Genomic DNA, 13,922 nt, shown 5'->3' on the forward strand with positions numbered 1-13,922 from the left:
AAATTAAAACATTAAAGCTTTACTTTTTCAGAGGTTCACTGTTTGCACAATCTTAAATGGATAGTTCACCGCATAAATATGATTGTGACGATTATGAATTAACATTTTTTGGGTCAATTATCCCTTAGCTCACATAAATTATCCCAGAGCATTATTTCAGCATCAATGATCATTCACAATAGTCACATCACAAGAAATACAAGGTTGAGTCTGGATTATAATTTAGCGTTTGCGTGTGTTTCTGAGGCCTGCGACTGTAAAAGCTTTAGGTCTAATAAATTGCATAATTGGTCATTTTAATAGCAAATCATTTTATTTAATTAAAAAAATGAAGACAATAGTAGTATTATTTTACATTAGATTATTACATTACTGTACCTGAATACTGTTAGACTCGTTGAAAAACAACAAAGCTCTGTTCATTTTATTTCAACATTTTATATTGTATTTATCTCTGCTCGTAGATTGTTTGTAATGTTTTATGCAGATGCACACCTAATATAAACAAATCACCCATTCTGTAATATGTTTTCTACAGCTATATGTATTATGATACAATAAACCACTTTTACTGTAGTAAAAAAAAAACTAAAGTATACTACAGTATTTATTACAATTTATCAGTTGATACAGAAAACAGAATGTTGTGGCACTCATAAAATGAGTTGTAAAGGCTAATAAATATGGTATAATAATCTGTAGTTCAAAAATACTATGTTGATACTAATTACTGTAATTTTTTTATTTGTGATCATACTGCTGTTTATTATTATCTAATGTCATAAGGCTATGAAGTCAGTTTTTATTCATCATTCAGTTTTCCTCCACCAGAGGTCGCTGTGATGATCAGATTCTCCACAGCTCTGATTCTCTCAGCTCTCGCCGGGTTCAGTGGCGCGCGCCTGTAATCCAAGCTACTGGGAGGCTGAGGCTGCGGATCGCTTGAGCTCAGGGCTTCTGGGCTGCAGTGGACTATGTTGATCGGGTGTCCGCGCTAAGTTCGGTATCTATATGGTTCTCCTGGGGGAGCTCGGGACCACCAGGTCGTTTAAGGAGGGGTGAACCGGCCCAGGTCGGAGACGGAGCAGGTCAAATCCCCCGTGCTGATCAGTAGTGGGATCGCGCCTGTGAATAGACACTGCAGTGCAGCCTGAGCGACACAGAGAGACGCAGACTTTTACACTAGTTGTTTTTACTCTGATATATCTTTCTAACAGTAAAAAAGAAGCAATAAAGGTTTTGAGATGAATGACATGGCTGTATAAATCAAAACCTCGATTAAAATGAAAACACAAAAATAACGAACTATGTGAAATATGTGAAAAAGAAAGTTATACATAATATTGAAACATAAAAACTGGCTTCAAAAGTCAAGTAAATATGATTTAAGATTAATTAGAGCTGCAGACACCCACCTCTCCCATGTGCAGTCAGTACAGAAAAGGAGGAGGCGGGTGCAGAACAGGAAATTAAAAAACTTAAGCTTTCTCAGAAATTTAAAGGAGCAGGTATACTTAATAAACACTTCAGGTAAAACACACATTTTGTGCAATTCTATAAATAAAGTGAACTATTATTTCTATACCTGTTACACAGGCCTGGATTGGCTAATCGGGAGCACCGGGAAAGTTTTTTGGCCGCGAGGGCCGGTGTCCCTAGCTGCTTGCACTCTCAGCAGTCGCACTTTTTTCATTTATCTATTTGACCATAGCCTCACTCTTTTTATTTATTTTCTCGCAGGCAGCAAAACGCAGCCGGCAGGTTAATGATGATCATTTAGCATTCGACCTTAAACAGCGGCACCTTAGTGAAAAAAAGAATTTGAATAATTAATATTAATGAATATTACACCTGCTCAATGAAAATCAGATGATTCACTACATTAATAAATCTGACATAACTTGATCAGAAATATAAAAAAGGGGTGAAAAAGATTAAGCCTTCAATAGAAAGTAATACTGTGGTTAAAAGAGTCTTGCAGATACCAGCGCAATACTTATTTATTCTTCCAAACTCACCAACATAACAGCGACATTGTGGTCCAGTGGTCAGCATGTTGTGTTGTGATGCTGCTGCTCTAACCTCTCCTGAGTAAAGTGTTATTTTTATTATTATTATTTCATTTTTAGTGTTAGGAGGACAATATAATACTGTTTGGGTTACTTATGTGGGTGTACATATTTTATTTAGGTTTTTTTGTGTGATCACCGTTACAAAAGACTGCATATCTATAAAGAATTTTGCACAGAATATATTGTCAGATATTGCAGGAAGGGACAATGTGATGTTTAAAGTATAGCTTTGGAGATGTAGCTACCCTTTAATCTTCTCATATTTATAAAAACATTTGAAGTTCTAATGCAGCTGTTTCCTTGAAAAAGACGTGATAGTGTCTTTAGAAACTGAATTGCAAATGACCTTATTTTAATATAGTCAGTCGTGAACAGAGGTGGGCCGGTCAAAGGCTTGAAACTCCAGGGCTGAAAAGAAATCCCACTCCTGCCCTGCTGTTACAGTAACGGGCTGAATATGCTGTCATAGCCTGCAAAGCCAATGTTATCTGGCCTTTGTTACTTTCGTCCAGTGTTACTTTCATCCCCGCTCTCCCCCACTATAAGGCACACAGAATCATTTATCGTGTACAGACATGAACAGTCATATAGGGGTTTCACTGTCACATTTCTGTCAAAAACAGTGAAAAGTTCAGGCTGATTTATACTTCTGCAACATGTTATCACCGTGACCTATGGCACATGCCTTGCATGAAGCCATGCACTTAAACTTCTGTGTTCTGTTAGTGTTGCTCTGCAATAACACTTCCAAAATGCTAGCTGGCAACAGGTTTTCCTTGTTCCTTTGTGTTGAGTTTCTGCTTGTTAATGCAACATACTGTAGCTCAAACTCACTCATTCAGAGACGGGAACCAGGGAATGTGCAACAACTTTAATCATAAGGTAAACACAAAACAAAAGTTTCCATATGGAGCTCCTTCACCAGATTCAACACCTGTAAACACTCTCCATATGGAGCTCCTTCACCGGATTCAACACCTGTAAACACTCTCCCATGGCTCTCAGCCCTGACCACACATCTCAGCTCTACCAAGCTGACCATTCACAGAGTTTGTGATACGCATTGTCGTGATATATAGTTTTATTTTTTTGAGAGGTCAGTGTCTATACTCCATACACGTAAACTTGATGCAGAAGTATAAATCAGCTTTAAAACGCATATGTGTGTGTATCTCTGTGCGCACAGGAACTTTGTAATGACATTGTGTGTGACTCATCATTGCAGAAAGGCTTGAATTAACTCCACATTATAAAGTAATTCAAATACATATGAAAAGTGCTTGACTACCGTTCTTTTACAGTATTTTTCAATCATTTTGCCACAAATTTCAGAACCCTGAGTTCAATTTTCAAAACTCTAGACACAAAACTCTGAACAGTCACTAACACAGACTCTCCAGTGTTCAAAACTCTGCATGCTGCATTCATTTCCTTAAGGAAGTCTTGCATTAGCAGGATCATTGGTTCACATAATCCTATTATCATACAAATACTACAGGAACAAAACTTTAGATCACCAGCACACAAAATGCACATCGTTTCAATAAACAATCATTAACAATCATTAAATATTGTTGTTTAAAATATATGATACAGGTTTCATGATGGTTTATACATAAGTGTAGAGGGAACGGTGCAGACAGTGGATATACTGATCTAGTTTTATTCATTCCATCATAATGTAGGTTTACTGTAATGTTTTTCTCACTGCACATCCCCATATAGAAAGCTGATATATGGCAACATGTGCAAATTACATTATTATAAAATGTCATAATATAGGTAAAATTATAGGTAAAATATTTTTAGGGGTAAAATATATAACATAATAGATCATATATATATATATATATATATATATATATATATATATATATATATATATATATATATATATATATATATATATATATATATATATACGTAACATACATGTTTATATTTGTAATTCTAATAGTCACAGTTTTTCTCGATTGCTTGGATGCAGTTGTCAACTGAAACTCCACCTTTTCAAAACAGTAGACACACAGGCCTAAACAGCAGCACTCATGGTCAAAATGACACATTTTGCTTGCAAAAGGCACATATCGTGTCAAAACATTTAAAATATGAAACAAAAGCTAGTTTTACCTTCAAACAACACAACTTGCAAACAAATATATGAGCTCTTTGAATTAATCATTACACAATGGACAACAAAATACAAAATATAGAAGTCAGTGCACCACCATTGATTGTCATTGTAGCCTATTGCCAATGCCATTTGTTGTCTTTCTATTTGGGCCGTCAAGTTTGCCTTTTTGCAAAGAATTGGATCCAGAATAAGAAATGCTTTGATTAAATTTATATTGAATTCATGACAATTTTCAAACTGTGGCTGAAAACTAAAATACTGTAAAAACAGACAAAAATAATAAAATACTGTAAATATTAAACACATTTAAACCAATGTACAGTCAAATCTTTTGGGAGTATAGGACATAGCCACTATTGACCTCCTCCATCCATGCTGGCACAGAACAACACAGACCTTCCACCATTTATATAAGGTTTGCAGACTGATTGCTAATTGAAGACTTGAGTGTAGGAGTTTCAAATCGCTGCTTCAGTGAATTCAAACTGATCTTGGTAGTGTCTAATGGTTAGGAATAGATGGTCTCTGTTTGGTTACCATAGCTAAAACAATGGAGTTTGGACTGCTTGAATGACATCTGTGTTAACTGTTTTGAAAAATGCTAAGGAAAATGTGTCAACCCAATGAGAAAAGGTTTACAAATTTGCAAGACCTGTCTTCTGCTCTGCTGGGATAGTGAAAATGAAAATGAAGTGGAACCTAGTTTCTTTAACCAGGTCAAAGCAAACAAGAAAAACTGTAAAAAATGGCAATATTTTGACATGTATGACATTTTATATATGTAAAATTCTTATGAACTATTATGTCACATATGTAATTTGCATATATTTCTATATATCAGATTTCTATTTTAGGATCTGGGTTTCCATCTTTCTGGTCTTGTGGGTTTGGTTCTCCTCTACATCACAGTGGTGTTTTCATAAGTCAAAAATCTTGGAAAGAACCTTCTGTCAATGTGAATCCAGGCCTGATATTGCTGTGATTGGGCTTTCTCACATACATACAGTAATGTCAGATATAAAAACATTGTCTGTAAAAGTGGTACATGGAACAAAGTAACCATAAATATAAAAAATTAAGGATGAATAAAGATGTCATCTATAGATAATGTAGTTCAGTTGGGTCATCTTCTGTGGTAACTGATGTCATTTGATCTATCCTGATTATTTCATCATCTAAACATGTAATATTGTACAAAAGTTTCCATAAATCCAGAGTAATGCAACAGTTAATTATTATTTTGAGTGCTTGTATCAGTTGATAATAACATCATGTGAAGTAAATGAATACATGGTTATTTCAATTGTAATGTTTGAGTTGCATTTTGAAATGGGATCAATTTGAAGTTTAATTGTGTTATATTGAAAAGGTGATCTGAGTTCAATGAACAAAGTATTTTTGACTTGTGTGTGTTTTATCCAAGCATTTGAAAAAAGAGTTAAGGGTTTTGCAAAAAATGTGCAATTTTAGCAATGGTTGTGAATTTTGTATCTAGAGTTTTGAAAATTGACACCAGGGCCTGGTTTTTCAGAAGTAATCCACTAGGATTTTGGATAAGGGATTGGATCAAATCTTGAAAATGGGTTTTTCAAAGGAAAAAACGGATTACCTAATCGGATTAGATCACGTAATCTAATCTTGGTTTTGATCCGGATCAAACCTTTAGTTTGGGTTTTTCAGACCTTTTTTGTAGGATTTGGATCACTTTGATCCAAAAAACCTGGATTAAACTGATCCCACCAGAAAGGTGGATTTAGTGTGGATTTCATGGCCAAAATGTAATAAAAACTTAAAAATTTTATTAAATAATGCTATTTTTGGATCACACATTATCTTACGAGATATACTACTGATTCATAAGGTTTTAATTTTATTTGTTCATCCATCAGGCTATAGTGATTATTGGCTTTAACGTATTCAGCCTTTCAGTATAGGCCTACAGCAAAGTAGAAATAGCTTGGCCCAATAAAATAATCCCCCAAACAGCTGTCAAAATTGACCAAAAACAATACATTTTATTGTCAATAATTGATATCTATATTCATCACAATAGAAAATATTTTTGTTTTTAGAATATTTATTAGTGATGCATGCAATGATTACAGAATAACCAAAAAAAAAAAGTGCAAAGAATGGCAATGACTGATTTTAGAAATCTCTTTCAACAATTGCAAAAAGAGACTGAAAGGGCAGAAGCACAGCTTCGTCTGACAGAGGAACAACTGACTCCAAACTGCAGCAAACCAAGGCCAGACTTCAGATCCGCCTCCTAAAGGCTACGCTCAGACAAGCTGCTCTCTCCACATCAGATGAGGAAGTCTGAGATTATTGTGGAGTTTTTGACATTAAGTCTTTTTTTTTATCTACATCTATATTTGAAACTTGTTATAAATATCCTCAATGTACAGTGTTGTAGGTCTCAGATGAGCGGACTGCTGGAAGAGGATGGGGTGGGGTTTTTCTTGTTTTTATTATTTATTATTATTATTTTATTATTTATCAAAATTTTCTTAGTTTTCATTTTAAATAAAAATAAAGTTATATCTACCCCAAACTGGCTATTCTACTTGTTGCTCTTTACACAGGCCTATCTATTTATCTACATTGTGATTGAGCACTGGTAATCCAGATTTAGTGATCCTGAAAAGTTCCTATCCGGATCAGATTGATCCAATCCGATGTTGCTTTGAAAAACTGTCTCAAAAAGTAAGCTGGATTACGTTATCACGGATCGCAAAAACAGGATTACTAAATACAGATCAATTTGATGCGGATTAAACCTTTTGAAAAACCGGGCCCAGGGCCCGGTTTTTCAAAAGTAATCCACTAGGATTTTGGATAAGGGATTGGATCAAATCTTGAAAATGGGTTTATCAAAAGAAAAAAACGGATTACCTAATCGGATTAGATCACGTAATCTAATCTTGGTTTTGATCCGGATCAAACCTTTAGTTTGGGTTTTTCAGACCTTTTTTGTAGGATCTGGATCACTTTGATCCAAAAAACCTGGATTAAACTGATCCCATCAGAAGGGTGGATTTAGCGTGGATTTCATGCCTAAAATGTAATGAAAACTTAAAAAATGTATTAAATAATACTATTTTTGGATCATGCAGTATCTTACGATATATACTATTTATTCATAAGGTTTTCATTTTATTTGTTCATCCGTCAGGCTATAGTGATTATTGGCTTTAATGTATTTAGCCTTTCAGTATAGGCCTCCAGCAACATAGAAAGAGTTTGGCCTCATAAAATAATCCCCCAAACAGCTGTGAAAATTGACCAAAAACAATCAATTTTATTTTGTCTCTAATTGATATATATATTCATCACAATGAAAAATATTTTTCTTTTTAGAATATTTATTAGTGATGCATGCAATGATTACAGAATAACAAAAAAATGCAAAGAATGGCAATGACTGATTTTTGAAATCTCTTTCAACAATTGCAAAAAGAGACTGAAAGGGCAGAAGCACAGCTTCGTCTGGCGGGGGAACAACTGACTCTGACCAAACTGCAGCAAACCAAGGCTAAGGACTTAAGATTCGCCTCCTAAAGGCTACGCTCAGACAAGCTGCTCTCTCCACATCAGATGAGGAAGTCTGAGATTATTGTGGAGTTTTTGACATTAAGTCTTTTTTTTATTTACATCTATATTTGAAACTTATTATAAATATCCTCAATGTACAGTGTTTTAGGTCTCAGATGAGCGGACTGCTGGAAGAGGATGCGGTGTTGTTTTTCTTGTTTTTATTATTTATTATTATTATTAATTTAATATTTATTAAGTTTTCATTTAAAAAAAATAAAGTTATGTTGACCCCACGCTGGCTATTCTACTTGTCGCTCTTTACATATCTATAGTTCTACATTGTGATTTCTTATCCTGTTTGAGCACTGGTAATCCAGATTTAGTGATCCTGAAAAGTTCCTATCCGGATCAGTTTGATCCATTTCGATGTTGCTCTGAAAAACTGGCTCAAAATGTAAGTTGGATTACGTGATCACGGATCGCAAAAACAGAATTACTAAATCTGGATAAATTTGATGCGGATTAAACCTTTTGAAAAAACGGGCCCAGGGCCTGGTTTTTTAAAAGTAATCCACTAGGATTTTGGATAAGGGATTGGATCAAATCTTGAAAATGGGTTTTTTTAAAAGAAAAAACGAATTACATAATCGGATTAGATCACGTAATCTAATCTTGGTTTTGATCCAGATCAAACCTTTAGTTTGGGTTTTTCAGATCTTTTTTGTAGGATCTGGATCATTTTGATCCAAAAAATCTGGATAGTGATTTCCTATCCTGTTTGAGCACTGGTTATGCAGATTTAGTGATCCTGAAAAGTTCCTATCCGGATCAGATTGATCCAATTCGATGTTGCTTTGAAAAACTGGCTCAAAAAGTAAGCTTGATTACCTGATCACGGATCGCAAAAACAGAATTACTAAATCTGGATCAATTTGATCCGGATTAAACCTTTTGAAAAACCGGGCCCAGCAGCTGACCGTTACAGATACAGCATGCAGCACCGAGGACCGTCTATCTCTACAGCTTCAGACAGGGTTTTATGACAACCTTTGTAAATGTTTGCAATTAGGAATCTTTCTGCAGAAGACATGTCAGTGTTTATTTTTACGTAAAATGTTATTTTATGAAACATTTAATGTTGAGTGTTTATATGCATATTTTTATATATAATAAATGAATACACATTTAAATACATATGTTTGTGTGTTTTTGTTTCTATGCTGAAGCACCGCAGTAAAAATTATCTTAGGGTCTCCTTTTGACCAGCAGCAACTCTGGTTAGTGGGTTCCCACTTAGGAAGAGGTCAAATTTCATTTTTACTGTTGATCATCAGTTGGCACCATTAAATCCTTTACATTGCCCCGTGCAAAAGCGTGTCTGACTTTTATATGGAGTTCTGTGGAGTAAAACTGCAATTTATAGAGTGCATGCATAAGTACACTTACTATGTTTACTATGTTCTGACAGCTGAGGTGCCTATTTTGTATTTTCTCCTACACATCAATATATGTGTGTAAAAGTCTCTCTTACAACCTCACACACTCACTAAACACCAAATAAAAGCAAGAAATCAAGCTTTTTTGCACTGTAACTGATGATCACCAGTAAAAATCACAAATCTTACCTCTTCCCAACAGGAAAAACCACCAACAATCAAGAATGCATGATTATACGCTGTCATGACGTTGCATTTAAAAATAATGGAAATCACTTGGGCAAAAACAGCCATGAACACAATGAAAGGGTGGTAAATTTGCTCAGAGTGTATTGTTGAGTTTTTAAAAAATTCAAAAAGTATTTTCCCAAAATATGTGTCAACAAGACTTGTCACCAAAAATCATCCCATTTGCTGAACCACAGAGAAAGTTGTTGGTAAATTAAGCCTCAAAATCAGCCCAGAGTGGACCAAAACTTCACCAACAGCACAGAAGGGTTAAACACCCCCAAATCCTTGATGGCATGGTTCTAAGAGGCAGTGCTCACTTCTGGACAGAGGGGCAAGTGTACCAAGTAGCAAGTGGAGATGTTTTGAACCTTCAGCTGACAGCCAGTGTAAGTGGAGAGGTAAGAGAGGTGTGACGTGGGCTCTCTTGGGATCATTGAAGACCAGATGAGCTGCAACATTTTGTTTGGCCAGGATTGATTAGATGAGCATGTCATCGGTGTAAACCAGAGATGCCCAAACTAGGGCCCGTGGGCCAAAGTGGATCCACTGTAACCTTTGATTTGGCCCTCCATCCCATCTGAGAAGAGAGGGAGAATGATGGGGAGTTTTGGGGGAAAGTCTTTAACAGAGATTGTCATTTCTAATACAACATAACTTTATTTTTTAACTGTTGAGATACACAAATAAACAAACTGAAATTAAACGTTTCAATGAAATGTTGTGAATGAATCAAATAAAATAATAGTCACTTGAAGGAGAGCAAACATTACAGAAGACATCAGCAAGCGAAGGCAAAGTGTATTTTAAGCGTTATAGATGGGATTGTTCATGTTTTATTGTAAGACTTTCATTCATTATAAAATGTATAATTATTAATACAATTAAAGAATTTGAAATGTTGTAAATTACAGTATTCAGTGAATCATGTAAATTATATAATGAATAATAATAATAAATTTGGAAATTACATTGACAATTTTACAGTTTGGTAGATTTACCTCCAGCCCACCACCCTCAGACGAGTTTAGTTTTTGGCCTTTCATAAGAAAAAGTTTCCCTGAAGCACCTCTGAAATAAACTTTAACTAAAAGTTTTAGATTGTGAGCAGGACAGCACACTGGTTCTCCCGCAGCATGTTTGTTCATCATTTCTATCTTAATGTGTTGATCATTTTCTTTTGTGTTTCTGTATTGTGTGAAGGTCAACCAGTCCACAGTTTATGCTGCTATAATCTTTATTCAGTTTTATTCATAAACTATGTACAATATATACACTGTGCTCACGTCGGCTCCAGGTCTCTTGGGTGAAGGTCTCTCAGTGACGTGGTCTCTTCTGGTCTCCGTGCGTCTCTGGTGAAGATGGGGAACGGGAACGTTTCCCTCTGGCGTCCTGGACTGAAGATGCTGCACCAGCTGAGGAAGAGGAGGGCAGCGGCTTGGTCTGGCAGGAGAAGGACGGCCTCTTTTTCTTCTCAGCAGCATAGGCCTCACTGAACAGATCGAGTGCAAACACACACAAGCAGACATAATGTGAGATTTTCACAAACAATAGAACATGCTGCAATGCCAAGTACAGTTTACTCACGCGTCTATGATGGGAATGACGTATTTGCCGCTGCCGTCCATCATGACTCCCTTTCGGTTTGGGTCGTCCACCTCCAACAGGAAGCTGCGGGGAATCCCTGTGCTCCTCCTGATGCGCTTGTGCGGAGCAGAGCTGCTGCCCTGTGAATTCATGAGTGACAGTCAAACGACAGAGCAAACAATCTGACTGATGGAGACAAGAGCTCATGTTCACAGCAACCATAAGCTTAGAAAACCCAGTTACCCCTTTAGAGGGGCAGTGCCTAATGTGGTGTCCTGGGATCCCACATTGAAAGCAGACATAGTTGGGTGGAAGAAGCCCAAGCAGTGTCATGGCCTCACTGATGAACATCAGAACCATGAGAATCAGCTCTAACATTTCTCACAAACCAAACCTGTCAGTGTCTGAACGCTCACCTGCTGGAGTAGTAGCACAGACTGGACTGGTACATCACCGCTTTTAGCTTGTCCTCCTCTGATGCCTTTGCCTCAGCCAAATTCTCAGTCTGTTTCACAGGCATTTGCACATTAGAATTTTATTTTACTGGTCTGTCTAAGAAGCTGTGTGTGTGTGTGTGTGTGTGTGGGGGGGGGGGGGGGGTTTACACTGTGTATTGATATTCTGCACTACATGTCATTATGACGCCTCAAATGCAAACACTGCAGTTCAATACAGAGCAGCACAGTGGGGTGAATTAATCATTTGTTCAATACCTTCAACAGCTGCTCCAGTGAGAGGAGTGAAGAATCACATGTTTGAGAAGATTTAGCTGATGGTCCAGCTTGATGGCTGCAAAACAAAGGAGCTTGTGTGACTAAAACACCACAGACAAAAACTCAAAATCTTGATATAACATCTATCAGTGGACGATTGCGCTCATTTCACATGACTTACCCAACAAATCTTCTGTTGGAGGACTTCAGTCCAGCCGCAGGGACCCGTCTGATGATGACAGATGTGTTTTTGGGGATGAGAGCATCATCATCTGTGTATTCTGACAGCAAAATAAAGTTTGAATATAGTAATAATCATTTACCATGGTATACTTTGAGTTCCATTAGCATTTTAAAACACTCAGAACATCACTATATGTCACCATCAGAGTCATGATAACACATGTCAGCTTCTACAAGTCTGTCTGATAACACATCTAATGTTAGTGTAGTATAGTTTAAGTGGCTTTTCCTCATCTCACCTTCATCAGTTTGGGCTTTGCTGATCTTCAGCTGGCAGAACTTCAGCCTCTCGCGCCTCATGATCTGCCGCTTCAGCTCTCCCGCAGTGATGTTGAGGCCCTCAAACTGGAGCGAGTCGTAGGTGAGTCGACTCTGAAACCTGTAATGAACACAAGACATACTGAATACAAACCACAGTGTGATAACAAGATTCAAACCTGAATGATGGGAGAAGCAGACGATCAATCGATGTATCCAACAATCAATAATATCAATAATCTGGGAATCTGTTGCCAGGAAGGACGCCGAGATCAGATGCCAATGACAGAGCGAAGTTCAAAACAACACAAAAAGAACCGTTGCCATGGATGTTGACGATCACGTGACGAGGCGCTGAAAAACTTCCGCGTTATTTTCTCATAAATAATAGTGAAATCATTACTATGATAATAATAAAATAAACAGCTGAACAGTTGGACCTCTCTGAATAAAACACAGCTGCGTTTCCGTACACGAATGATTCTGGCCTTTGTAAAGAGTCGGGCGAGTCAATGAATCAGTGATTCGTGGCTGAATGAATCACTCAAAGCTTCACTCGATTAAAGCGGTCTCTTGCTGCCACCTATTGGCGATTTGTTTTTTCGTTTTTAAAGTAATTTAACACTTTTTTTAAAGGCACCTTCAAATTTATTTTCTACAAAAGTTTATTTCCGTGTGTTAAAAATGATTTAAAACTCTCTAATCTCATCATTTCCTGATGCGTTTATAATGTAAATCCCTTCATGTTTGCCTTTGATCTTCATTACGTGTTAAAATCAATAAAATATTAAAGTTGCCTCATCCAAATCCAAAGTTTAGTTCAAAGCTTTATTATACAGCAATGTGTGTGTGTGTGTGTGTGTGTGCGTGTGTGTGCGTGTGTGTGTGTGTGTGTGTGTGTGTGTGTGTGTGTGTGTGTGTGTGTGTGTGTGTGTGTGTGTGTGTGTGTGTGATTGTGGCAGTGGATTACAGTGAATGTAGAAGTGATCAGAAGTGTGTGATATTTATTGTTTCTGATAATCAAAAGAACATTTTAAGAGTCCAAAAGATTTACTGCCTGATGAAGCCTGTTATAATGCAATTATGATGACCCTATAAATCTAGAATGGTCAGAACAATAAAAAATTAGGGAAAGAGATTAATTAGTATTTCTCCTCTTTTTTTTGTATGTGTAAGTGCTCCTGGAAGAAAAGTCTGCGTCTCTCTGTGTCACTCAGGCTGCACTGCAGTGTCTATTCTCAGGTGTGATCCCACTACTGATCAGCACGGGGGATTTGACCTGCTCCGTCGCCGACCTGGGCCGGTTCACCCCTCATTACACAACCTGGTGGTCCCAAGCTCCCCCAGGAGCACCATATCGATACCGAACTTAGTGTGGACACCTGATCAACATAATCACACTGCAGTCCAGAAGCCCTGAGCTCAAGCGATCCGCAGCCTCAGCCTCCCAGTAGCTTGGATTACAGGCGCGCGCCACTGAACCCGGCGAAAGCTGCGAGAATCAGAGCTGTGGAGAATCTGATCATCACAGCGACCTCTAGTGGAGGAAATGATGAATGATGAAGTAAAGTTGACTTTTTATTGGTCTTATGGCACTGTTTGGATAAAAATAAACAGCAGTACGGTCCCAAATAAAATATAGTTATTTAAACTAAATACTATAGTATTTTAGAACCACGTAGTAAAGTTTATTGTACTGAATAGTTAATCACAA

The 13,922-nt window shown here is 37.0% G+C and overlaps 1 protein-coding gene across 2 annotated transcripts; it reads right to left on the reverse strand.

Moving 5' to 3' along the window:
• Nucleotides 1-10,626: 10,626 nt before the first annotated feature.
• LOC110438900 (E3 ubiquitin-protein ligase RBBP6-like) lies at nucleotides 10,627-13,310 on the reverse strand. 2 transcript variants are annotated; one of them, XM_073917225.1, is made up of 7 exons: nucleotides 12,190-13,310; nucleotides 11,889-11,988; nucleotides 11,708-11,783; nucleotides 11,411-11,499; nucleotides 11,238-11,334; nucleotides 10,995-11,134; nucleotides 10,627-10,899 (listed from the first exon to the last, which is right to left on the reverse strand). In XM_073917225.1, exons 1-7 carry the CDS (start codon nucleotides 12,347-12,349, stop codon nucleotides 10,725-10,727), a joined length of 837 nt encoding a protein of 278 aa, XP_073773326.1. In that variant the 5' UTR covers nucleotides 12,350-13,310; the 3' UTR covers nucleotides 10,627-10,724. The 2 variants fall into 2 exon arrangements, with proteins under 2 accessions (XP_073773326.1, XP_073773327.1); XM_073917226.1 differs by lacking the exon at nucleotides 11,238-11,334.
• Nucleotides 13,311-13,922: the final 612 nt, after the last annotated feature.

The sequence above is a fragment of the Danio rerio genome, chromosome 11 (assembly GCF_049306965.1).
Source record: "Danio rerio strain Tuebingen ecotype United States chromosome 11, GRCz12tu, whole genome shotgun sequence".
NCBI classification, from domain to species: Eukaryota; Metazoa; Chordata; class Actinopteri; order Cypriniformes; family Danionidae; genus Danio; species Danio rerio.